Source organism: Aquarana catesbeiana, linkage group LG04, assembly GCF_042186555.1.
Source record: "Aquarana catesbeiana isolate 2022-GZ linkage group LG04, ASM4218655v1, whole genome shotgun sequence".
In the NCBI taxonomy this organism is placed as follows: Eukaryota; Metazoa; Chordata; class Amphibia; order Anura; family Ranidae; genus Aquarana; species Aquarana catesbeiana.
The window spans coordinates 382302469-382330128 of NC_133327.1; the positions used below are offsets into that span (position 1 = coordinate 382302469).

General features: G+C 40.6%; 1 protein-coding gene across 2 annotated transcripts in view; it reads left to right on the top strand.

The window, feature by feature from the left end:
* The window catches only part of LOC141140221 (amine sulfotransferase-like), a 207540-nt gene that overhangs the window by 94212 nt on the left and 85668 nt on the right, over positions 1 to 27660 (top strand). For both annotated transcript variants that reach the window (XM_073627139.1, XM_073627140.1), the window contains exons 5-6: positions 15370 to 15464; positions 25067 to 25247. In XM_073627139.1, the coding sequence (XP_073483240.1) occupies positions 15370 to 15464; positions 25067 to 25247 (276 nt within the window). The remainder of the gene's footprint in view (positions 1 to 15369; positions 15465 to 25066; positions 25248 to 27660) is intronic.

Sequence of the window (27660 nt, forward strand, 5' to 3'; positions counted from 1 at the left end):
ATTCATTCTGTGAATTGTTTCTGCTAGTACCAATGTAGGAGATTTCCATGCCTTGGCCACTGTTTGTTTTGCAGCCGTTATTAGTTGGATCATAAGTTTGAATTGAGAGAGTGTTAACCATTCCGGTTTTAGATTAAGTAAAGTTAAAAATGGATCTGGTTGTATTATTTTTTAAAATATTTTAGATGCAATCACGAAGACTTCCTTCCAGAAGGTTTGGATTACTGGGCACGTCCACCATATGTGTAAATATGTGCCTATTTCTGGGCATCCTCGAAAACAAAGAGCTGAGGTATTAGGTGAATATTTTGCCACTCTAGCGGGTACAAGGTACCAGCGAGTTAGGACTTTATAATTTGTCTCCAGTGCTAAGATGTTGGGTGAAGATGACTTAGATGTGAGCCATATGTTAGACCAGTCCGTGTCTTCTAAAGTCCGTCCCAGGTCCTCCTCCCACCCCTGAACGTAAGAGGGTCTATTAAGATTTGCTACTCCATATAATTGATTATAAAGTGATGAAATTGTACCTTTAGCAAATGGATCTTTTGTACAGATTGATTCAAAAATGGATAATTGGGATAATGGTGTATCCCCCTTTAGGAATGGTGTATAGAAATTTTTGATTTGGAGATATCTGAATATCTCAGAGTTTGGTAGATCATATTTTTCTCTAAGCGATGGGAATGAAAGGAATGATTTAGATGCTATGAAGTCATTTAGTGTCTGAATGCCTGATGTTGTCCAAGCTTTAAAAGAATTTGGGTAGATCCATGCCGGATAAAAGGCCGGATTTCTGATAAAAGAGAGGAGAGGATTGTGTGGAGATTGTAACTGATATTTGGTTTTTCGTTTATCCCAGAGAGATAAGAAGTGTTTAGTTATGGGATTCTGAATTTTAAAGCGGTCTTTAGGATCAAGCCATAATAAATTTGATATTAATAGAGGGTCATTTTCTGAAGCCTCTATAAATACCCATAATGGGATTTCCTGTTTTGCATGGTATTTGGACAGACTGGCCAAATGTGCTGCTCTGTAGTAGTTAGTAAAATTAGGGTATCCCAGGCCTCCTTTATTTTTGGGAAGATGTAGTGTGTGTATAGGTATACGTGGTTTAGAAGAGCCCCATATAAACGAAGTTGCTCTTTTTTGTACTATTCTCAAAAAATAGGAAGGAATTGGAATAGGGAGGACTCTGAATAGATAAAGCAATTTGGGTAGAATATTCATTTTGATTGCATTAATCTTCCCTATCCAGGATAAAGGAAGTTGCGACCATTGTTTTATTAGATTTGTGATCTGTTTTAATACAGGAGGATAATTGGTTGAGAATAAGTCAGAATGAGATGCTGTTAAATGAATTCCAAGATATGGGATTGATTTTTCTGCCCATGTGAATGGGAGTGCAGCCCTAGCCGGGATCAATTCCATGTTTGTGAGTGAAATATTAAGCACTAGGCATTTCTTAGGATTAATCATAAGGCCGGATAGGGCTGCAAATCCATCAAGAGCTGGTATTAAGTTAGGACCAGAGACCTGTGGTGATGATAGAAAAAGTAATATATCGTCTGCAAATATACATAATTTGTGTGTAATACCTCCTACTTCAATGCCAGTTATAGTTTGGTTTGTTCTGATGTATTGGGCCATGGGTTCGAGTATAAGGGCAAATAATAAGGGAGATAATGGGCAACCCTGTCGGGTACCTCTTTCGATATTAAAGGCTTCAGATTTGTATCCAGCATATTTTATATAGGCTTTGGGTTTATTATATAATGCTTTGATCCATGTTAAAAAATGGGGTCCAAAACCCCATTTTTGTAATGAATATTGCATATATTGCCAGGATACTGTGTCAAATGCCCTCTTAATATCGAGAGATAGAAAACATAAAGGGATTTTCCGTTTTTTAGCAATATGTGCCAATAACACTGCCCTGCGTATATTATCGCCTGCCTGTCTATTTGGCATGAAGCCTACTTGATCTCTATGTATTAATTTTCCTATAATGCTATTGAGGCGTTTTGCTATTATTTTTGCTAATAATTTAATATCGAGGTTTAACAGAGAGATAGGCCGATAATTCACACAGGAAGTATCATCAGAAAGGGGTTTTGGGATCATACAAACAATTGCCATTAGTGTTTCTTGCCGAAAAGAATGTCCATCTAGAAGTTTGTTAAAAGTTTCAGTGAGAATGGGAGAGAGTATTTCTGAGAATGTTTTATAGTATAAAGCCGAGTAGCCGTCTGGGCCTGGTCTTTTGTTAAGTTTTAGGTCTTTTATGGCGTTAGCAACTTCATCTATAGTTACAGGCTCATCCAAACTACTTTTTTGATTCTGAGATAACTCAGGTAAGGTTATTTTTGAGAAGAAGGATTCAGCCTCTGTAGGATTAAATTCATTGTTTGTCTTGTATAAAGTTGCGAGATGTGAGTGAAATTTATGGACTATTTTAACTGGATTACAAGTGTAAACATTTTTTGATAATTTCAAACGTATTGGTTTGAAAGATTTGTTAGTTGAATTTAATGCCCGAGCCAAATATGTACCTGGTTTGTTTGTATTCATGTAGAAATTGTGTTTGGAGCGTTTGAGGGATTTATCAACTGACTCAGTGAGAAATAGATCGTATTCCAATCTAGATTTTTCCAGATGAGATTTTGTACTCTGAGATGGATTATCTTGAAATGATATGTAGGCTGCATTAAAATTGAGTTCTAGTTTTTTTGCTAGATTTTTGCGTTCCCGTTTAAATAGTGCCATTTGTCTTTGTATTGTACCACGCAAGACAGGCTTATGAGCTTCCCACAGTGTTATTGGGGAGATGTCTGTTGTATTATTAATTGATATGTATTCCTTTAAAGCTTGTTCAATGGCCATCTGATGTAGTGGGTGTTTGAGCATTATGTCCGGTAAGTACCACGTTGGGTCATGCGCTTTTGGTATGGCTGAGGCTATAGTAGTGTATACTGCATTATGGTCAGACCACGGAATCGGAATTATATCTCATGCAATAATTTCTGGTATCATTCCTATTGTTAGAAAAATATGATCTATTCTGGTGAAGGTTTGATGAGGGTGCGAGAAATAAGTGAATTTCTTTTTCATTGGGTTACTTTCTCTCCATGAATCTACCAGATTGTATTTGGAAAGAAGTTGAGAAAAAGGTAATCTAGAGGTTATTTTGGATGGTGTAAAAGGTGATTTATCTAGAAATGGGAGGAGGACCTGGTTCGAATCCCCACACATTATCACTGTTCCTATTTTGTGTGTATTAATCACTTGTAATATATGTGAGAGGAATGGTGTAGGTTGTTTGTTAGGAGCGTAGTAGGAAATCACCGTGATTGCTGTATCCATTATATAACCCATGAGTATCAGGTATCTACCTTCTGGGTCTTTAATTTCTGATGATAAGGTGAATGGTGTGGATCGGTGAAATGCAATTAGAGTTCCCCTTTGCTTGGTACAGGCAGAAGCCATGTAAATTTGTTGATAAAAAGGAGAAATATATTTTGGAGTAGAATCTTTGGTGAAGTGTGTTTCTTGGAGGCATACTATGTGAGCCTTCTTGTTATGGAAAGTACGGAAGGCTTTGGTCCTTTTTTGAGGGACATTTATTCCCTGAACATTCAGGGAAAGTATATTCAGTGGTGCCATGGCAATAGATCAAATAGTTTTGACTTACTTTTTGTTATGCAGAGCTGACTGCGCAGATCAACCTGTGTGGACTGAAGAGATGAATAGATAGAAAAGAAACCAGTGAATTCTGGACTAAAGAGTAAACAAAAAACATATGAGATTAGATGATACATTGTATAAATTATTTTTTGCAAGTAATCACAATTTACCCGTGAAAGAGAATAAATATCTCTCTCAGGGGAATAAGTGCCTTCGTCACACTCCCACATAATATGGTTGGGAGAATGAGGAGGGCTAATGGGGGTACAAGGATCTTCCGCTTACAGGAGAGAAGTGCTATGTCAAAAGACATCAAAATGATGTTTCATTAATTGGAGTGCAGAATATAGTTTTTGTTGAAATTATTTATTCCAGGGTGTTTGTATATGGTTAGTCTTGCCCTAGGCTAAATAATTCAGTTAGAAAGGTACTGTTAATAACTTTGGTATTGATGAAGATAGTTTGAATTATTTTGGGATTTTAACCCTTTTAGAGTAAACAATTACATATTTTATTCATATGTAACTGTTTAGATATGTTAACTCATAAAATTGAGGTTGTATTGCTTCAGATTAGAATAAACAAAAACATAATTCTAGGAACTAGTTAGGTAATAATATATTTGTTTTAAGAAAAGAAAGAAAAAGCTTCCATTACTTCTGGATTATTGAACATATTTGTCCTAAAAAGTAATAAATCTATTGTTATTACCTGAAAATATATAACTGAACAAGAATTTCCTTATTTCACTTATATATTCTAAGGCTATATGAATCAGAAGTAATAAGAAATATAACTGGAATGTAACATGATCCCACACAGTGTGTGACTATCAGAATGCAGTTACATTCAGTTATAAATATAGGTTTTTTATAGAGAACCATCTCTTAGTATAATAAATGAAGAGATATCAGGAATTAGGATGTCAGTCCATTGAATCTTCTTGGTCCATGGATGATGTGGCATAACGGCCTCTTTTGTGAGAATGATGATTCCCATTTTGTTCTGAAATTTTCTGGGTGCTGCCTGAAGGTGAAGATGACGCCATTCTTCTGCGTGGGGGAGTGTTGCTGCTTGTGGGTTCTGTCAGATTTAATTTTAAAAGGGTTTGTTGTAGTTCATCTGCTGATCGGCTTCTGTAAATTGTACCTTGGTAGTTAAATCTGACTGAAAAGGGGAAGCCCCATTGATACATAATGTTGTGGCGTTGCAGTTCCATTAGTTGGGGTTTCATGGATCGTCTTTTAGTAATAGTAAAAAAGACCAATTTTTCAGCACCTGTTTGACAGGTGCATATCATTGCAATTTTTTATAGCAAGGCCAATTCTTGCTTTCATCAAGATTACCTCTATAGGGTTACATTGGGAAAGCACCACCGACACCCAAAGACCAATTTTTACGCACCCATTACTTCTATCCAAAGTCAAAGTGACACCAGAATGTATCCAAAAAATCTCTAATCTTGTTCCCAGTGCACTACATTGTGGCCTCATCATACACAGCAGCCCCCCAGCTGTTGCTGCGCAAAATAAAGGCAGCTTGCAGGGAAAATTTCATTTTTTTGGCTTTATAAATCCAATTTTTGCTGCAGCAGATTCTAGACATGGTACAGATCTGCCACTTTACAGGTAGACTAAGGGGACCCCCAGGCACTATATTGGAAGGATTTTTTCATTTTTATGCTTTCACTTTAAAAATCAAAAAATTATTATTATTATTATTCATGATTTATATAGCTCCAACAGTTTACGCAGCGCTTTACAATGTATAGGGGGACAACACAATTACAGTACAGTTCACTACAAAAGGTCCAGGAGGGCCCTGCTCGTAGAGCTTACATTCTAAAGGAAGGGGGTGGTGGTACGAAAGGTAATAGCTGCAGAGAATGATTTGATGGGGGTGGCTTGGGGACAGTTGTTAGGTGGGTGTGGGATAGGCTTCCCTGAATAAATGAGTTTTCAGGGATCTCCTAAAGGTGGACAGGGTAGGAGCTGATCGGACATACTGGGGCAGGGAGTTCCAGAGGATGGGGGAGGCTCTGGAGAAGTCCTGAAGGTGAGCATGGGAGGTGGTAACAAGGGAACTAGAGAGCAGGAGGTCCCGGGAGGAGCAGAGGGGACGATTTGGGCAATATCTGCAGATAAGGTTGGTGATGTAGATGGGGGCGATGTTATGAATGGCCTTGTAGGTTATGGTTAGCATTTTGAATTTTACGCAGTGGGGTAGGGGAAGCCAGTGAAGGGATTGGCAGAGAGGAGCAGCAGTCATGGATTGGTTAGTGAGGTGTATTAGTCTAGCAGCAGAATTCATAATAGACTGAAGGGGGAATAGCTTGCTTAAGGGTAGGCCATTAAGGAGAGAGTTGCAGTAGTCAAGGCGGGAAATAATCAAGGAGGGAATAAGTTGCTTTGTGGTGTCATTAGTCAGGAAGGGTCGAATTCTGGAGATGTTGCGGAGGTTAAGGCGGCAGGATTTAGCCAGTGATTGGATGTGGGGGCTGGAGGAGAGGTCAGAGTCAAGGATTACACCCAGCACCCTGGCATGTGTGGAGGGACCAATGGTTGTGTTGTTGATATTAATGGTGAAGTCACAGGGGGGGGACCGTGAAGGAGGAAATATAACAAGTTCAGTTTTAGAAAGATTGCGTTTGAGGAAGTGGTGTGACATCAATATCGATATGTCATTCAATAAGTTTGAGATCCGTGAGGAGATCGAGGGGGTGAGTTGAGGAGTGGAGAGATAGATCTGGGTGTCATCAGCATAGAGGTGGTATTGGAAGCCATGGGAGGTTAACAACTGGCCCAGGGAAGAGGTATAGAGTGATAATAGGAGAGGCCCAAGGACGAAGCCTTGGGGTACCCCAACAGAAAGAGGAAGGGGAGTGGAGGAGATGGAGTTTTAAGTGACACTGAAAGTGCGCTGAGATAGGTAGGAGGAGAACCAGGATAAAGCAGAATCACGAAGGCCAAGGGAGTGTAATTTGGAGGAGCAGGTGGTCAACTGTGTCAAAGGCAACAGAGAGTCTAAAAGTATGAGTATGGAGTAGTGCCCATTGGTTTTAGCAGTTAGTAGGTCATTGGTTAGTTTTAGTAGGGCAGTTTCAGTAGAATGTTGTGGGTGGAAGCCAGACTGTAGGGGGTCAAGAAGGTTGTTGTCCGTGAGGTAGCCACTCATTTGGTCATGGACAAGGCGTTCGATGAGCTTGGAGGCAAACGGGAGCAGGGAGATGGGTCTTAAGTTATTCAAACAGGTGGGGTCTAGTGAGGGTTTTTTGAATATGGGGATAACCAGTGCATGTTTGAGTGGGGAAGGAAAGGTGCCAGAGGAGAGGGAGAGGTTGAAGATGTAGGTTAGGGAGTTGACGATAGAGTGGGAAGGTGGTCGCAGTAATTGAGAGGGGACAGGGTCCAGGGGGCAGGTAGTGAGGTGGGCCATGGAGAGGAGTTTATTAACTTCATCTGTGGTAACTGGGCAAAAGGAGGAGAGTATTGAGTGTGGTGTTGGACCCGATGTATCGGTTAGGGGAGGAGTTTGAATGCTGGATATCTCCTTGCGAATTGTGTCGAGTTTTCAATTAAAATGGTTGGCAATCTGTTGAGCGGTAAGCAAGTTGGTGGGTGGGGGCAGTGGGGGGTGAAGTAGTAGAAAAGAGTTGACGAGGTTTGGATGAGAAAAAAAAAAAATCACTGCTCATTTAAAAATTGCGTTTTTCACAAACTTTTTTTTTTATTGATACATGTCCCCCAGTGCAGGACCCGGACCCCTATAACCATTGTATGCCCAATTACTTGCATATGAGCCTTCAAAATGGGCACTTTGGATTTTTGATGTTCGGGTCCCATTGACTTTAATGGGGTTTGTTATTTGGGTCCGAACTCTCTGGTGCGAACCGAACAGGGGTCCGTTCGGCCCATCCCTACTGTTCTGTTATGTTAGGGCCTCAAGAAATTAGATGTCTGTGCATCACCATAGCTTGTAAACTCTATAACTTTCATACAGACCAAATAATATAGACTGATTTGGGTTATTTTTACCAAATTAAAGTAGCAGTATAAATTGCTCTGAATTTTTGAAGAAATATAAGAAGTATAAATTGCTCTGAATTTATGAAGAAAAATTACTAAATTACTAAAAATTACTAAAGATAAAAAAAAAACTGGTGCTGATTAAATACCACCAAAAGAAAGCTCTATTTGTGTGACAAAAATGATAAACATGTCATATGGGTACAGTGTTGCATGATTGAGTAATTGTCATTTAAATTGTAGAACAAAAAACAATCCAGCGCTCCAAGGGTTAAAGAAAACAGTCCTCAACACTTGAAAAATTGTTATGTAGAATAATGTATCAGTTTAATCAAAGTAGCAGCTTGTAAAAGACAGTCCTGTTCACTCACAGAGTAAAATAAAAACGAAAGAAGCTTACGTGGTCACTAGCCATCCACAGAGCAGCGAGGAGCTGTGTTAAGTTCCCAGCAGAACCATTCTCCCAGAATGAAGAAAAGGGGAGAAGGAAGGTGAGTGAATCAACAAAAAGGCAGCCTCCTGAGTCCCTGCCAGATTAAGCTGTGATCCCAGGGGAACTACTCACTGGCATGTAGAACGGTTCCTAATACAGAGATCTGTGTTTTTACATGTAAGTTACTGTGTGTGCTGGATTAAATAAACGCTTTAAAATACTACACCATGGAGCCACCCTTTTTCTCTTAATATTTACCCTCACCATCATCATCGAGTCTTGAGATCAGAGATCGTAGCTGGGTGTTGTACACCGGATGTTCCCTAGAAGTGACCACTGGATACCGATCGTTCTGAAGATATCCATATTGATTACTGACCGAAGCTCAACTTGGCCCATAGGGGCCGCTGCTAGAGGTGAGAGTCCTGGGGAAATAGGGGGCGCACCCCGGACTGTGATTGAATGGAATAGTTTTACTTCACATCGATCATTTGCTACACTTACACTTTATTTTATTTATTGATTGCTGCAAGGAGTCCTGATTTTTGTTTCTGTTGCTGAGATTTTGTCTATTATTTTTTTTTGTAGTGGATCTCTGCTTCTTATCCTTTTTTTTTTTTTTTTTTTACCAATATTTTCACATTGATTGTGTGTTGCACTGGCACTCACTTTCACTTATGGATTGCCGTGAGGAGCTCTGATTTCTGTTGCTGTAATTTTAACTATCTTTAGTGGATCTTTACTTTTCATCACGTTTTACATCTTTACTTTTCATCATGTTATTTTATTAATATATTTTTTGGACATTCACTGTTTTACTGTGTACTCACTCATGCACGTGAGGAGATCTGATTTTTGTTGCTGTGATTTTTTTTAGTGGATCTCCTCTTTTTCATCACCATTTTTAAATATTTTTTATTAATTTTTTTGGACATTCACTGTTTTACTGTGCCACTCACTCATGCACTTTATTTTGAACCCCTTGAATTAATTCTTTATGCAGTAGGGATATCTATTATTGCATTTTTGAAGATATCGCTATCTATTTGCATTTCTAGTTTGCTGTTGTATGCACTTTCACTTGCATTTCTTTATAGTTGTTATTGTATGTATTTTTGTTATATTATGGACACACAGGTTAGTTAGCGCCGCGTACAGTATTTATTTATTTATATTAGATTGGAGTTGTGTGAGATCACTTTCTATGCTGGCAGCTTCGTTCCTTTTCCATTTCTTATTGTGGTTTTGCGCATGAGTTACTTCCCTATTGATTATTCATACTAGACAGAAAAGCTTCCTTAATTAACTCACATGGATATTCTTTTTCTTCAAACTTTTTTGACATTATGGCACCTTGTTATATATAATCCTCCACTCTTGAACATTTCCATCTCAATCTATTAAATTGTCCATTAGGAATATTACTTTTCCATGTAGGATGATGGCAACTTCTAAAGTGGAGATAAGAATTGCCACTAGTAGGCTTGACGTGATTTCTTGTAATGATCCTGTTTTGATCATGAGATAGTACTAGATCCAAAAATACAAGTTCGTGGGGATCCAGTACATGAGTAAAGGACAGACCAAAGGGGTTAGCATTGCAATGGGCTACAAAGGAGGGGAACAGCTCCAGGCCTCCGCTCCAAATGAGAACAACATCATCAATGTATCGGCCAAAATACATGACGTGTTCTGCAAACAGATTGTTGGGCCAGATACTGTCCTCCTCTCAATAGCCCATGGTTAGGTTGGCATATACCAGGGCAAAGTTCGCCCCCATGGCTGTACCCTTACGTTGTAAATAAAACTGCTCACAAAAAGTAAAATAATTGTGTTTTAAATAGAATTCAGTCGCCTTGATCAAAAATTGTGACTGTAATGAATTAAAATCTCCACTTTTAGACAGAAAATGTTGCATGGCCTTCAGGCCTACTTTGTGAGGTATAGATGTGTAGAGGGAGGTGACATCTAACGATGCCCACCAATAACCCTCCTCCCATGTGTAGTGTTGAAGGGCCTCAATCACTTCATTTGAATCCTTAATAAAAGAAGGCAATTGACACACCAGAGGTTGTAAACAAAAATCAATGTATTTAGATAGACCATTAATAAAACTATTGGCACTGGCCACAATTGGTCTTCCCGGGGGATCGACCAGCGACTTGTGCACCTTTGGGAGGTGGTAGAAATATGGGGTGCTGCACTCTGATGGCAGTATAAATTGTCTTTTTTAGTGAGCATCCTGTTTTCCCACGCCTCCTGTACCAAGGTCTTAAGTTCCAACTGGAATTCTGGTAAAGGATCAGACCGTAATTTCAAATAAGTGTCTGTGTCCGCCAGCAGCCGGCTGGCTTCTTTAATATAGTCTACACGATTTTGTACCACCAGACTACCTCCTTTATCAGCCTGCCTAATGGTGATATCAGTATTGGCCATTAGATTTTTTTTTAGGGATAGACTCTCCGCTTTATTCAGATTATGATGTTTCTGAGTATTAGGTGTATCACAAAGTAACAAGAGATCGTTATACACGGCTTCATAATATGTTTCTATATAAGGGCCTTTGGAATTAATTGGGAAAAACGTTGACTTGGGTCTAAACTGAGTATGTATTACTGACGGTTCCAATCCACATGTAGGTACATAACCCTCTGTATGACCCTCAGCCCATAGATCCTCAAGGATCTGTAATGCCTCTTCATCAAGTTCTGTAGCGGGTATGATCTCTGGTATGGGAACCAAATTAGATTTATTCTCACTCTTACTTTTGTGAATAGCCTGAAGATTAGGAGCATAGTGGCGTTTTAGTGTCAAGAAACGTATGAAACAATACAGATCCTTGAACAGGCCAAATTTGTTTGGTCCTATTGAAGGAGAGAAACCTAAACCCTTCTGGAGCAATAACTCTTCTGAAGGGGTAAGGGAGGACAGATTATAATTTTTTATTGGTTTGTAGCAAGAGATATACAAATAAACCGCCCCTGAATCTCTCTTACTCCACTGCGCCAAAGAAAAGTGCAAAGCTATATCAAAGATGTGTAAATGAATACAAAATATGTGTACATACACAGTGTACAGTGAAAAAAAGCTGCCACTTAAATAAATACATAAACTGATCAAAATCCCCAAAACTATACCTCTCACATGTGTACAGATAGAGATAGCAGCGCTAATATAAATTGTGTAAAATAATGGGTCAGAGCAGTATAATGCCTATGACCCTCTACTTATGCATACAAATATTAATAATCATAGTGTCATGAAAAATATTAATTTTATCATGAAAAGAAATTTCTTTAACACCCAGTGAAAAGTGTCACTATAAATAATAAATTACAAGAAATGAATGATCAAGTTCAACAGTTGTTTTTCAATCTTCTTGTGAAAAATCTTCTACTCTTCCACCACACCACCGTGATAGTGACACCACTCCCTCTGAAGAGCGCACTCACCAGATTGTATAGCCTCCCACTCTCGTGTTTGGCAAAACAGCAATTGAACCACACCTGGGTTGCATGTGATGAACCGTGACTCCACTCAAGCCAGCTCCATATGTGAAAAAATGAATAAAGTGCTCCACATAGCGTGATACCATTTTGACAGATTTATTAAAATCACTTCAAACACACTTCAATGGTTACACTCACTTTTAAACTGAAACATAAAAGCCTTTAAAAAGAAATCCACAGCAAGCACAGCAAGCAACAGGATCAGTGATCCAACGGTGCACCGCGGTCACAGCGGACCTGAAGTGTAAACTGGTGTATCTCTCACCCAACCTTCTAAGGCCCAGCCATCCGATCGGTGTAGTCCTCCTCAGACAGCGGCATCTAATGTCAGTGCGATGGAATGCCGTGTAACCATGCCCAAATTGGGCTATCACGGTGACAGTAGAAGATTTTTCACAAGAAGATTGAAAAGATTGAAAAACAACTGTTGAACTTGATCATTCATTTCTTGTAATTTATTATTTATAGTGACACTTTTCACTGGGTGTTAAAGAAATTTCTTTTCATGATAAAATTAATATTTTTCATGACACTATGATTATTAATATTTGTATGCATAAGTAGAGGGTCATAGGCATTATACTGCTCTGACCCATTATCTTACACAATTTATATTAGCGCCGCTATCTCTATCTGTACACATGTGAGAGGTATAGTTTTGGGGATTTTGATCAGTTTATAATTTTTTATTGTACTAGTTCCTGTGTTAGTGGTGACCTCTCTTTCTTGTTTGTTCTTCCTAATGGTTCCTCCTCTTTGTCCTCTTCTAGTTTTCTTTTTTCTTTGTTGGCTCCCTTTGGAGGTAATGTCTGAAAATTTTGACTATTAGAAGACATTATTTGGCTATTTGAATCCTGTAAATGATGATCACCACTACTATTTTGAAGTTTGGGCCTAGCTCCTAGTAGAATATAATTCTCTAAATCTCAAGATAGAGGACTAAAACTGTTATGGGTGGATATGTTATATGACAATTTAGACTGGGTAATCGGTGGTGAAGCCAAATTGGCCTCATGCATCACGATTGTTGGAATTAATGGTGCTGACAGGGAAGAAGATGGGGAAAGAGAAGGGGTGAGGTCTAGGATGGTGATGGCTGGTATTACATCGCTCAACGCAACCGAGTTTGGTACTAAAGTGGTAGGAATTGTGGATCTTGAAGTCGATCTATCTGAGGAATCATCAGTAGCTATTTGAGTGGGCACTAGTGGATACTTGGGTTTTTTTTGTTTGTGTTTATTAAGTTTATTACCCCTGAATTTGGTTTTATTCATAGCTTTTCTTTGAGTTTTATGTATTGTTGTATCAACGTCCTCCTGTTTAGGGCGTCTCCAGTCAAATACTTGTCCATTTCCATAATCAAAAAGATCACGTTCTAGTTTATTTGTTTTTTTATAAATCAAATTATCTTCATCCTTTTTTACATTTTTATTAAGAACTTAAGCCATTTGGGATATAAGCAGGAGGTACTAAAATCCTGAATATTGGCTTCTTTCTCAATAGCCTGCGGTTGTGCTATTTCTAATTTCCTCTCCCTTTTGGATGATAAGGATTTTAATCCATTATATTGTGCAGAATTCTGCTAATGATCTGCATTCCTTATGGAGCTCCTCATCTAGGAAGCTGCATTGCGTCTTGATACGAAGACCTCTTGGTGTGATCCCTAGTTCTAAATTTTTTTTAAGGAATGCTAGATCCCACCATTGGGTCTGTTCATACTGTCTAGCATCCTGCAGCTGCAAAAAAGCCTTTCTCATACGGATTTCAAAAGCTTCTGTATGCGGCAGATTGTTAGAAGTGTCAATCGCCATTTCTTCTTGTTGTATTCGATTACTTTTACCAATGTTGATATTCTCAAAAATGGCCGTTTGGCTCTCTCCACACTCCACAAAGTATATATATATATATATATATATATATATATATATATATATAAAAAATATCCCAAAAAGTGTAAATCTATGAATACTTTAAAAAGGCATGTGTAGTACTAGCTATATACTGGAAACATTATAGTCATACTTACTTTAAAGAGAAAGAATATTGATCATGCCGCCCTTGAGGGATATAACATTAAAATGCAATAAAATACAATGATCATGTGAACTGACAGGTGTACTGTTCTCCTCTCTATATAAAAGAAATTGCCTATCTGGCATAACCCCAGATCACCAAGTATGAGCTGCTAGTGAAATACCAGAGAAGCATACAAAAAAAAACAACAACACACCAGCGCTAAATAATGGAGACCTGTGGAGCAATCAAAAATGATAGGAAATAGAGCCAATGGGGAGGGTTCCACACCCAGTGCAGCTGGAGAGAAACCATAACTGATAGAAACGGATCTGATAAGTAGAACACAAAAAAATCCAGCACTCCAAGGGTTAAAGAAAACAGTCCGCAACACTTGAAAAATTGTTATGTAGAATAATGTATCAAAGTAGCAGCTGATAAAAGACAGTCCTGTTCACTCACAGAGTAAAATAAAAACGAAAGAAGCTTACATGGTCATTAGCCATCCACAGAGCAACGAGGAGCTGTGAATGTTTATACTATTTTATACTATTTAAACTCTCTGTAGTTGCCTTTTTTCCTGACTGTGACAAAACGCTGGTGCGTGAAACGCATCGTCAAGGCAACATTAATATATCTTCTTGGACTAGTCACCACGTCCCATCTATTACTATTCCTTGGGACATCCACCTTTGGCAAACATCAAGAGTTTAGACAGCCATCTCAGCCTGTCAGTGCAGACTCCCCAGCAATGTGTTTTGCATTCCCACAGTAGCGGCTAAGACATTGGAGGACACCGTATGTGTAGGAGTGTTCATCAACTTATACATCAGTATTGGTGCAGTATCGGACTACCCGGTGTGGAGGAGTTATTCAACAGCTGATCCATCTCAGCACTGCTGGGCTGCCCCCTTCCCGAGTCAGCGTCTCAGCGGGTCTGACGTCACTGACCCTTGTGAGACGGAGCTCCAGTCCATCTTACCTGCTACACGAGGCTGCAGAGCCTACTGCTCGACACACTGGGTCCCGTTCTACACACCGGTGAGTAGTTCCCCTGGGATCACAGCTTATTCTGACAGGGACTCAGGAGGCTGCCTTTTCGTTGATTCACTCACCTTCCTTCTCCCCTTTTCTTCATTCTGGGAGAACGGTTCTGCTGGGAACTTAACACAGCTCCTCGTTGCTCTGTGGATGGCTAGTGACCATGTAAGCTTCTTTCGTTTTTATTTTACTCTGTGAGTGAACAGGACTGTCTTTTATCAGCTGCTACTTTGATTAAACTGATACATTATCCTACATAACAATTTTTCAAGTGTTGCGGACTGTTTTCTTTAACCCTTGGAGCGCTGGATTTTTTTGTGTTCTACTTATCAGATCCATTTCTATCAGTTATGATTTCTTACCAGCTGCACTTGGTGTGGAACACTCCCCATTGACTCCTATTACTCCTGATTTCCTATCATTTTTGATTGCTCCACAGGTCTCCATTATTTAGCGCTGGTGTGTTGTTGTTTTTGTATTTTTTTGTCATTTAAATTGTGACAGCTCTGAAAATTGCTCTGAGCAGGAAGGGGGTGAAAAGTGCCCAGTATTGAGGTGATTTAATATTGCTTAATTTTCTGACTGATTGCCAGAATTGTTAGAAAAAACAGCTAAGTAATTTTGTTGCTTGATATCTGATATGTAATGTGATTTGTTATGTCTGCAGTTTATGGAGGCAAATGGTTTGATCACTTACAAGGATGGTACAATCATAAGGATGCATACAATATCCTTTTCTTAAAATATGAAGACATGATAAAGGTAAAGGATCTGAGATTAATTTTAATGCTAAAATATGAAAGCAATAGTTTATATATGATTTTTATGATATTACAGTAATATGATAACCTGGGGTCAATGATCATAAATTAATGCATATGAAATGGACATTTCTATTCAAATAGTGAAATTCAGGGTAGATACTGCAACCTGCAAATATACCATACAAAATGCAGTCACAGAGGGGAATTTACTAAGGCTGCAAAAGACAGAATTTGGAGCAGCTGTGCATGCCGACCAAACAGCTTCCCCTGACATCAGGGTCCCCAGAGAGCCCCCCTTACATCAGCATCCCCAGAGAGCCTCCACTTTATATCAGGGTCCCCAGAGAGCCCCTCCTTAAATCAGGGTTCCAAGAGCCTCCTCTTTACATCAGGGTCCCCAGAGAGCCCCTTCCTTACAGCAGTGTCCCCAGAGAGCCCCTTCCTTACAGCAGTGTCCCCAGAGAGCCCCTTCCTTACATCAATGTCCCCAGAGACCCCCCCTTACATCAGTGTCCCCAGAGAGCCCCCTTTCTATTGGTGTCCACAGAGAGCCCCCCCCTTACATTAGTGTCCCCAGAGAGCCCACCCTTACATCAGTGTCTCCAGAAAGCCCCGCTTACATTAGTGTCCCCAGAGAGCCCCCCTTACATCAGTGTCCCCAGAGAGCCCCCCTTACATTAGTGTCCCCAGAGAGCCCCCCTTACATCAGGGTCCCAAGAGAGCCTCCCTTACATCAGTGTCCCAAGAGAGCCCCCCTTACATTAGTGTCCCCAGAGAGCCCCCCTTACATCATAGTCCCCAGAGAGCCCCCCTTACAATAGTGTCCCCAGAGAGCCCCCCTTACATCAGGGTCCCAAGAGAGCCTCCCTTACATCAGTGTCCCAAGAGAGCCCCCCTTACATTAGTGTCCCCAGAGAGCCCCCCTTACATCATAGTCCCCAGAGAGCCCCCCTTACATTAGTGTCCTCAGAGAGCCCCCCTTACATCAGTGTCCCCAGAGAGCTCCCCTTGCATTAGTGTCCCCAGAGAGCCCTTGCGTCAGGGTCCCAAGAGAGCCTCCCCTTTACATCAGGGTCCCCAGAGACCCTCCCTTACATCAGTGTCCCCAGAGAGCCCCCTTACATCAGTGTCCCAAGAGAGCCCCCCTTACATCATAGTCCCCAGAGAGCCCCCCTTACATCATAGTCCCCAGAGAGCCCCCCCTTACATTAGTGTCCTCAGAGAGCCCCCCTTACATTAGTGTCCCCAGAGGGCCCCTTCCTTACATCAGTGTCCCCAGAAAGCCCCCCTTTACATCAGGGTCCCCAGACAGCTGCCTTACCCCCTTCCAGAGGTTCCCCTGTACCTGGCTGGTCTCTGCTGTCTGTCCACCTCCAACCCCCAGCACATCTCTGTACCCCCCACCTGGGGGGAGGTGGGAGGCGGCGATCGGCAGCTCTATGGTGTCCACAGGCGGCGGGATCTCCCTGGGGCTTCCCCAGTGTATACAGTGGAGAGGGGAGGGGCTTCTGACCCAAGCAAGTATCAGCAAGCGTCTACAAGCAGAGCGACTTACTTGTACAGTGAAGAGTGAAACTGATACCTGCCCGGGTCAGAGGCCCCTCCCCTCTCCACTGTATACACTGACACTCAGGAAGAGAACTACAAGCCCCAGGGAGATCTCGCCACCCACGGCCAATATAGAGCTGCAGATTGTCGCCTCCCACTTCCCCCCACTGCATTATAAACAGACAGCCAGAGGTGCAGGGGGAGATGCCAGGTCTTGGGGGCCCCCCCACAGCGGCAGAACCACAGGGCCCAGTTGCAAGTGCGACTGCTGTGACCGTGAAAGTTCTGCCCCTGAGCTGAAGATAGATGCTGATTGGTTGTCATGCACAGCTGCTCCAGAGCCTGTCTGCTCCAGTTTTGATTAATTCCCCATATAGTGTCAGTGTTTCAAAGCTGCTGTGTGTAGAGGCGGCTCTAGGCTTTGTGAGGCCTTGGTCAAATCAAAAGCCTTGTACACACAATCAAATTTTCCGACAGGAAATGTATGATGACAGGCTTTTTGCAGAAAATCCGACCGTGTGTACGCTCCATCGGACAATTGTTGTCGGATTTTCCACGGACAAATGTTGGATAGCAGGCTTTTACATTTTCCGCGGATAAATGTCTGTTGTTGGATTTTCCGAGCATGTGTACACAAGTCCGTCAGACAAAAGTCCAAAGTACAAACCATAGGTGTGCGCAGCCTATTGTATTAGGGCGTGCACCTCAAAGCTCCAACACATATGCATTTGTGACATATTAACCGGCCTCTTCCCCACTCATCATCCTAAAACAATGGGGGGAAGCAGGTGAGCACACAAGGGGACCTGGGCAGCAGAAAGAAAAGGAACTGGGACAAGAGGGGTGGCATACATTGGTACCAATCCCCTGTATTTTCCTCCCGTGGCAGCTGAATATCGGCGAGAGGAAGAGGAGGAGAAGCCTACTTTCAGCTGCTGCAGAAGAAAATACAGATCGGTCCATTAATTTCCACTCCAGCCGTCTATCCTGTCCAGGTTCTGGGGGTCGGCAAGTAAGGATCGTGGCTTACCTGTCACCTGCCCGCAATTGATGGGTTGCCAACTCCAGGATTAGGGTGTGCCCAGGCACACCTGGCACACCCCTTGCGCACGCCTATGGTACAAACAGGCATGCTCGGAAGCAAGGATGAGCCAGAAGAGGTTGGTCTTGTAAACTAGCGATCATAATGGAGAATTAACATTCGTGACGTGGCAAATCATGAAATGTTGTAATGCAGCACATATTCTCTTCTTCTTTAATGGGATAATAATGGAGCTGCTTTGCTGGTGATACTGATGGAGTTCTGCCAAACGTATTTAAAAAGGCTTTTTTTTCCTAGTGATATCAAGAATAATATTATTATGTTTTTTTACTTTTTTGGTCAAGTTACCACAACACCATTATCCCGTAGTTTCTTAAATCAAAGATACAACTATGTTGGTGCCCTTGTTAATTTTACATTGTATTTTCTTAAATGTACCTGGCTACTCCCAAACTGTCATTTGAAGTAAAACACATAGCCAAGTATTATTCTCCACAATGTTTTTATTGTGCATTAAAAAAAGAAAACAAACTAAAATTAGACATGCTATTTGCCAATTAACCAGAAAGTGCATTCTATGCATCCATAAATATAGAAAATATAACAAATAAAATCATTATTCAACCAAAAAATAAAATAAAAGCCTCATGCATGTGTCCTGCTTCTTACTATAGGGGTCAACAATGCCAAGAGTTGGTGAAAGCAGGGGTCCGTCGTCCGGAGATAATTCCGAAAATCATCTGGATTATTCTCCTGGAGCTCCCGCAGCAAAGGCATATGACATAATTGGTCACGATTAATAAAGCAACCAATTTTTGGTCCAAGAAATCCTCCTCCTGTTCCTGGACTGGACTTGGGTCAAAGCAATAACTCCAAGGCCAATAATAAATAACACGTTGTCTCCTCCGATTCCGCAACATGGCTGGTTGATGAACGGATGTTCAGAAACTAAATGAAAAGCACGAAATGAAAAGCACAAAATGAAAAGCGCTAAATGAAAAGCGCAAAATGAAAAAGTGTGAGTCAACACTCACCAAACTTCTACTAACATGAAATTAGCAGAAGGAGCCCAAAGGGTGGCACTAAAGAGCTGAAAAACCATGTAGTACATCACTACGTTCGTGATTGTTGGCCAACAATTGTGTGCCGTGTATATGCAAGACAAGTTTGGGCCAACGCCCTTCGGACAAAAGTCCACGGTTTTGTTGGCCAATAATCCGATCGTGTGTACGAGTCTTTAGACATGAGGCCCCACTCACGCCCAAAATGGGAAAGAGAATTAAAGCAACAGAAATTAGCTGTATACATTGCATCTATTAAGAGCCTTAAATCCTATGAACTATGAATTCAGTTTCTAGAATTTTCTCTAACCAATTACTCTTCAATCAAATATCATTAAACATATATATATTACACGCACACAAATATAGATAAAACCTATGCAGCTGCTACTAGCAATGTGGTTAAGTTATAACAAAAATCAAAACCATATTTCTGAAGGTCAGGTTAATATAACAGAGCACAGAGTTTCCCTCACATCAGAGTCTGCAGGATTTCTCCTTACAGTGCAAGGGGAACTTTGATGTAAAGGGGAATGCTGTGGATCATGATGTAAGGGGCAATGCTGCAGATTTTGGTGTAAAGGGGAACTCTGATGTAAGGGGGGGGGGCTCTGGTGACCAGAGCTCAGTCATATGGTCCTCTCTGGGCTCCAGCTTGGCGGCTCTGGTTTTATCCTATATTATCCTCTCCACAGTCCACACACATCTGAATACTCCCATGATCCCCATCCTAGCACTGCTCCCGCTCTTGACTCCTCTGTAGGCTTCCCCCCAGAGACTGCAGACATGATACAGGAGATGGTCAGAGACTGCAGACATGATACAGGAGAGGGTCAGAGACTGCAGACATGATACAGGAGATGGTCAGAGACTGCAGACATGATACAGGAGATGGTCAGAGACTGCGGACATGATACTAGAGATGGTCAGGGACTGTGCGGCCATAATACAAGAGATGGTCAAATACTGTGCAGACATGTTGCAGAAGATGGTCAGAGACTGCAGACATGATACAAGAGATGGTCAGAGACTACAGACATGATACAAGAGATGGTCAGAGACTGTGCAGACATGATACAAGAGGTGGTCTTATTATGGTAATGACAAGCCACAGCCAGGGTGCAGGCAGATGATCCTTCTATACACTCTTCTGTCCCCTACTACAAGCAGGAGAAACAGACACATTTGATTTAAGCGCCCTTCAGGTCTTTCTGGGAGGTGTAGTCTATGCAAAGCGCAGGCAACAGCTAGTGTGTGGTGTGGAGAACTACAACTCCTGCCTTGCAATTTGGTGCCAGCTTTGGGAGAAGGCTAGGACAGTTGTAGAGACTGCTATTGGCTGCAACTGATGAGATGTTCTCCCTGTTAGGGGAGAGTTACAGCTGGCCCACTCACCCCGCCAGCCTGGGGACACCCAGGGCTGTCTTTAATATTGATTGAACCCTGCCCCCCCCACCCCTAGAAATTTTGCTTTCCACCCCAACATCCCAAAAAACAAACACATACATAGATTTATTATGTAAACATAAAGATCTGGTTCACACTCACTGACTGCTCCAAGCTCACTGGTTGCTAGAGGTTCTCCACAATATTACCACTCAATGATTGGTTGCTAGAGGTTACTGCACATCATTACCGCTCACTCATTGGTCGCTAGAGATTACTGCACATCATTACCACTCACTCATTGGTTGCTAGAGGCTACTGCAGATTATTACCACTCACTGATTTGTTGCTAGAAGGTACTGCACACTATTACTGCTCACTGATTGTTTGCTGAAGGTTACAGCACATCATTACCTCTCACGGGGTGACAGGGCAGTATTGTGGTGTGTGATGCAACTGTTAGGGTACAGCTGGTTGGATGACAGGATGCAATTTGGGGTGATGGTGGCAGCATTGGAGTGACAGGCTGAAATCATAATAACTGGGGGTAGGGTGATAGGATGCCAAAGGCTGGGTACAGTAGGGGTGAGGATGATAATGACAGGAGGCAGGGTGGTAGGATGCCAGAGGTGGGGAAGAGAGGGTTGATGGGGAAGTTGATGACAATGAGTGGGGGTGGTAGGATGTCAGCAGAGGGGGTGATGATTTGAGTAGATGGGGTTGTAGGAAGCTGGCAGTGGGGTACAGAGGGGATGAAGATAAGGATAATGATGATGGGGGTAGGGTGGTTGGATGCTAGAGGTGGGGTACAGGGAGATGATGGGAATGTTGATGACGGGGGCAGGGTTGTAGGATGTCAGAGGTGGGATATGGGATGATGATAGTGGGTGGAGTGGTAGGAAACTGGCAATGGGGTACAGAAGCCATGATGATGGGGGTGGGGTGGTAGGAAGCTGAAAGTGGGGTACAGGAGGATGAAGATGACAAGGGGTGGGGTGGTAGGAAGCTGGGTGAGGGGTGCAGGGAGGAAGAAGGTGACAGGGGGTGGGGTGGTGGGATGCCAGGAACGGGGAGATTATGATGAGGATGGAGATGATGGTGACAAGGGGTGGGGTGGTGGGATGCCAGGGACAGGGGAAGATGAGGATGGAGATGATGGTGACAGGGGGCAAGGTGGTGGGATGCCAGGGACAGGGGGATGATGAGGATGGAGATGATAGTGACAGCCAGTGGGGTGGTGGGATGCCAAGGACAGGGGGATGATGAGGATGGAGATGATGGTGAAAGGCAGTGGGGTGGTGGGATGCCAGGAACATGAAGATTATGATGAGGATGGAGATGATGGTGACAGGGGGTGAAATGGTGGGATGCCAGGTACAGAGGGATTATGATGAGGATGGAGATGGTGACAGGGGATGAGGTGGAGGGATGCCAGGGACAGGGGGATGATGAGGATGGAGATGATGGTGACAGGCGATGGGGTGGTGGGATGCCAGGAACAGGGAGATTATAATGTGGATGGAGATGATGGGGACAGGGGGTGAGGGGTGAGGTGGTGGGATACCAGGAACAGGGGGATTATGATGAGGATGGGGATGATGGTGACACGGGATGGGGTGGTGAGATGCCAGGGATAGGCGGATGATGAGGATGGGGATAATGGTGACAGGGAATGGGGTGGTGGGATGCCAGGGACAGGGGGATGATGAGGATGGAGATGATGGTGACAGGGGGTGAGTTGGTGGGATGCCAGGAACAGGGAGATTATGATGAGGATGGAGATGATGGTAACAGGGGGTGGGGTGGTGGGATGCCAGGATGAGGGGGATGATGAGGATGGAGATGATGGTGACAGGCGGTGGGGTGGTGGGATGCCAGGAACAGAGAGATTATGATGAGAATGGAGATAATGGTGACAGGGGGTGGGGTGGTGGGATGCAAGGGACAGGGGGATGATGGGGATGGAGATAATAGTGACAGGGGGTGGGGTCGTGGGATGCTAGGGACAGGGAGATGATGAGGATGGAGATGATGTTGACAGGCGGTGTAGTGGTGGGATGCTAGGAAAAGGGGGATTATGATGAGGATGGAGATGATGGTGACAGGGGATGGGGTGGTGGGGTACCAGGGACAGGGGGATGATGAGAATGGAGATGATGGTGACAGGCAGTGGGGTGGTGGGATGCCAGGAACAGGGAGATTATGATTAGGATGGAGATGATGGGGACAGGGGGTGAGGTGGTGGGATGCCAGGAACAGGGGGATTGTGATGAGGATGGAGATGATGGTGACAGGGGGTGGGATGCCAGGAACAGGGGGATTTTAAGTGTGACTGTAGTGTACCTTTAATAAAATATTACTTTTGTACAAATGCAATCTTATGCAAGCCAGAAAAGCTGGACTGTAACAGGCTGGTGGGAGAAGCCTCGTCCACTGTACTACAGAGAAAAAGAACAAAAGACTATTAGCCCCTCTGGCTCCTTCCCGGGTGGACACTTTGTGCAACGCATACACTGACCGCTGTCATCCTGGTACTCTGGCCTACTGGCTCCTCGATGATTGCCAGGCAGCAGCACCAGCTCTGGTAGGTCCATCCTGGAGAGGAAATCAGGGAGCTGCTTGGCCGCTAAAGCTATCTGTGCTCTACACATGGCAGAGATCCACGGAGCATGGCAGAACAGGAGGAGCCGGAGGAAGAGAGTACCTAGAGCCACCCACTGACCCTGGGGTCTCGGGCAGTGCTCAGGTGTTCAGTCTGCCGCTGTTCAGGGAAAACTATCCGCAGGCACGGCGGGTCCCGTATTAAGGACGGTCCTGGGAACACCGATCGGGGACATTGCCTGCCACTGCTACACACGTTAGGCAGATTAAGCGGCCATGAGGCCCCTGGGAGCACGAGGCCTTAGGCAACCTCCTAATCTACCTAATTAGAGATCCGCCTCTGGCTGGCTGTGTGTAAATTATAGGAAGACCTCACAAACTACACAGCAATGCAGGAAGGAATTAGGATCAGTAAGGCCTGGTTCAATCTTACCTATCCTTTTTTTTTTAGTGCGTATTCAGTTTTGCAGAAACACACACCAGTCCATTTAACGTGGTTTCCTATGGGTCACGTTCACATCTGTGCATTTTGTGGAAAGAGCCAGAGACCAGCAGGTTGTGTTTTTGGTTCCATAGAATTCAATGGATCAAAAATGTGTATTGAAAAACGCAAAATGCACCCGGAATATGCATCAACTGCAACCTGCATAAGGTGTGAACCAGGCCTTAGTAAGCTGTGCTTTACTTCTGTGAATTGCAAAGGTGAGGTACACTGCCTTAGTGTGCCTCCTCATTGTTCACATTTTTTTAACCCAAAAGTGCTTATTAAAGGGTAACTCTTCCTGCAGCTTTATGTCTGTACTGAGGTATAGACTTTCAATTAAAGAGCTGAAGGAAGAGTCAATGGACTTAAAGTGCGATTGCACAATAGCGGCTGAGACTTGTATTTCATCCTTTCAAAGATCTCTGTGAATGAATGATGCAGCTCTACAGGCAGAGCCCCCCACTTTCAGGTCTGACAGGGGGAGAAGAACCCCTGCCTGCTGTCAGAGCAGGATCCATGTTGTATCATGCAACATGGTCCTAAATTTGGGCATAGCCTTTAAGCCTGTTCTCATTAATGAAAAACTGTTCTACCACTTGCCAATTTCTTTCAAACCATACCTGAGGGCTTACACCTCAAAACGTTTGGTTAAAATAAAGATATTTCTTTCTTTTTTTTTTATCTGTTTTTACCTTCACTAACAATGTCAAATTGTGGAGCCACTGGATATTTTTCATCAACCCATACTTGAGGGCTTTAGTTCTCATTTTTTAGAAAGACACTTCCTGTCCCCTTCCCACTCTGTATTTAGATCTGTTGCGACTGCTACTTCTAGCCTTCAAAATAAGCCTAGTAATACTTGATGAAAAACATGTGTAGCTGCTAACATCTGGAAAAAGCAATTTTTTACTTATATAATTTAAATAATAGATGATTTTGATATAGATGCTGCTGTCTTCAAGCAAAGCTATTTGTTAAAGTGAAAAAATATGAATGTAAGGGTATGCTGTCACTGATGCTGTCCCTGAATATCATACTGTTTTGTAACATCACATTCAGTTTTTAGGCATTGTCCAAACTTGTAATTCAGCACATTAGTGTATTTTCCATGTTGCTTTGCAATGCAATTTGCTCAAAAGTTCAGATTCGCTGAGCATTTTGGGGGATTGGCCAAACTTTGGACAAATCAAATCTTGCAGGGTTTTGTTTATCACTAATCTAATGGTGTTAATCCATGTTACCGCACTGGAAGTGATGGAAAATGATAATGTTTGCTCACTCACTAATAATAACCAGAATACCTCCTGACTCAAAATGATTTTCTCTGTAGGAAAATAAGCTGTTTTTAAAGTGATTCCTCTTTTGAAGAGATAACAACTGGCTCTGCAAATCATTTATCCAAGTTGCCAAAACTATTTTAACTATCAAATATTGATAATTATTATTATTTGCTAAAATTGTTTTTCTCATGTTTGTAGGACCTGCGGTCTGTTGCTAAGAAAATCTCCACATTTTTAGGAATAAAATTAGATGATAAGGCGATGGATATTGTGATAAAAAAAGCATCTTTCAAAGAGATGAAAACAGATCCTCTTGCAAATAAAGAAAATATGCCTGAGAAAGTTATAGATAAAAGATTGGGGTCGTTTATGCGTAAAGGTAACGTATTTTAAATACGGTATACTGTAAAATTATTTAGTTCTTACATGTAGGCTTTATATTTACTGTATATGCTTTAATGCTTACACACACACTATATATATATATATATATATATATATATATATATATACACATATATACAGTGGGGACGGAAAGTATTCAGACCCCCTTAAATTTTTAACTCTTTGTTATATTGTATATATATTATATTTACCTCATTAATGTACACACAGCACCCCATATCGACAGAAAAACACAGAATTGTTGACATTTTTTCAGATTTATTAAAAAAGAAAAACTGAAATATCACATGGTCCTAAGTATTCAGACCCTTTGCTGTGACACTCATATATTTAACTCAGGTGCTGTCCATTTCTTCTGACCATCCTTGAGATGGTTCTACACCTTCATTTGAATCCAGCTGTGTTTGGTTATACTGATTGGTAGAAATGTGCAGGATGAAAAAATTTGTTTAGTTAAATTTGTTGCATTCATTACATTCGTTTTCAGGATTCATTTAGTTTCGTATTCAAATTCAAAAAATTTGCCCGTATTCGAAAAAATTCTACCGCATTCGAAAAAAACTATCAAATTCGAAAAAGTTCTACTGCATTAGAAAAAAACCTATCAAATTTGAAAAAATTCTACCGCATTCGAAAAAAAACTACCAAATTTGTAAAAATTTTATCGCATTCCAAAAAATTTGACCGAATTTGAAAAAGTAAACTACATATAACCATTTTGCGAAATTCGAAATTCGTATAGAATGAAAGTGAATTTGAATAGAATAGAAAATAATAGAAAAGAATAGCATAGAAAAACAATAGAACAGAATAGAAAACAAATATAATATATTCTATTCTAATCTTTTCTATTCAAATTAATTCTGTGCCAAATTCCAATTTCTGAAGATGGTTTTATATATATAATTTTTTTTTTCTTTTCTGTTCTATTGTTTTTTTCTATTCTAGTCTTTTCTATTAGAATTTGATTTCATTCTATTTCTATATAACCATTTTCCGAAATTCGAGTTTCGTATAGAATGAATTCACATTCAAATAGAAAAGATTAGAATAAAATAGAAAAAAATGGAAAAGAATAGCATAGAAAAACAATAGACCAGCATAGAAAAAATATTATATATACATCTTCCAAAATTCGAAGTTAGTATAGTATGAATTTGAAAAATAGAAAAGATTAGAATAGAAAATAATAGAAAAACAATGGAACAGAATAGAAAAATTATAACATATATATAAAACATCTTCCGAAATTCGAATTTCATGCAATATAATAGAAAATAATAGGACAGAATAGCCTAGAAGAACAATAGAACAGAATAGAATGAACTATAATATATATATTAATATTTTTTTCTATTCTGTTCCATTGTTTTTCTATGCTATTCTTTTCTATTCTATTCTAAACTTTTCTACTCAGATTTTAATTCATTCTATACGAAATTCGGAAGATGGCTTCTGAAATTCGAATTTCGTATAGAATGAATTTGAATTTGAATAGAAAAGATTAGAATAGAAAGTAATAGAAGAGAATAGACTAGAAAAACAATAGAACAGAATAGAATAAAATAAAAATAGAAAAATAGAATAAAATATAATATATATATATATATATATATATATATATATATATTATTTTTTATTCTATTCTGTTCTATTGTTTTTCTATGCTATTCTTTTCTTTTCTATTCTAAACTTTTCTACTCGAATTTGAATTCATTCTTTACGAAATTTGAATTTTGGAAGATGGCTTCTGAAATTCGAATTTTGTATAGAATGAATTTGAATAGAAAAGATTAGAATAGAAAATAATAGAAAAGCATAGACTAGAAAAACAATAGAACAGAACAGAATAAAATATAATATATCAATTATATTTTATTCTATTCTATTGTTTTTCTAGTCTATTGAATAGAATGAAATAGAACTCTAATAGTAAAGACTAGAATAGAAAAAAACAATAGAACAGAATAGAAAAAAATATTATATATATATATATATATATATATATATATATATATATATATATATATATATATATATAACCATCTTCCGAAATTGGAATTTGGTACAGAATGAATTTGAATAGAAAAGATTAGAATAGAATATATTATATTTTTTTCTATTCTGTTCGATTGTTTTTCTATGCTTTTCTTGTCTATTATTTTCTATTCTATTCTAATATTTTCTATTCGAAATCATTCTATTTGCATAACCATTTTCAGAATTTTGTATAGAATGAATTTGCATTCAAATAGAAAAGATTAGAATAAAATAGAAAATAATAGAAAATAATAGCATAGAAAAACAATAGACCAGCATAGAAAAAATATAATATATATATAAAACACCTTCCAAAATTCGAATTTCATATAGAATGAATTTGAATT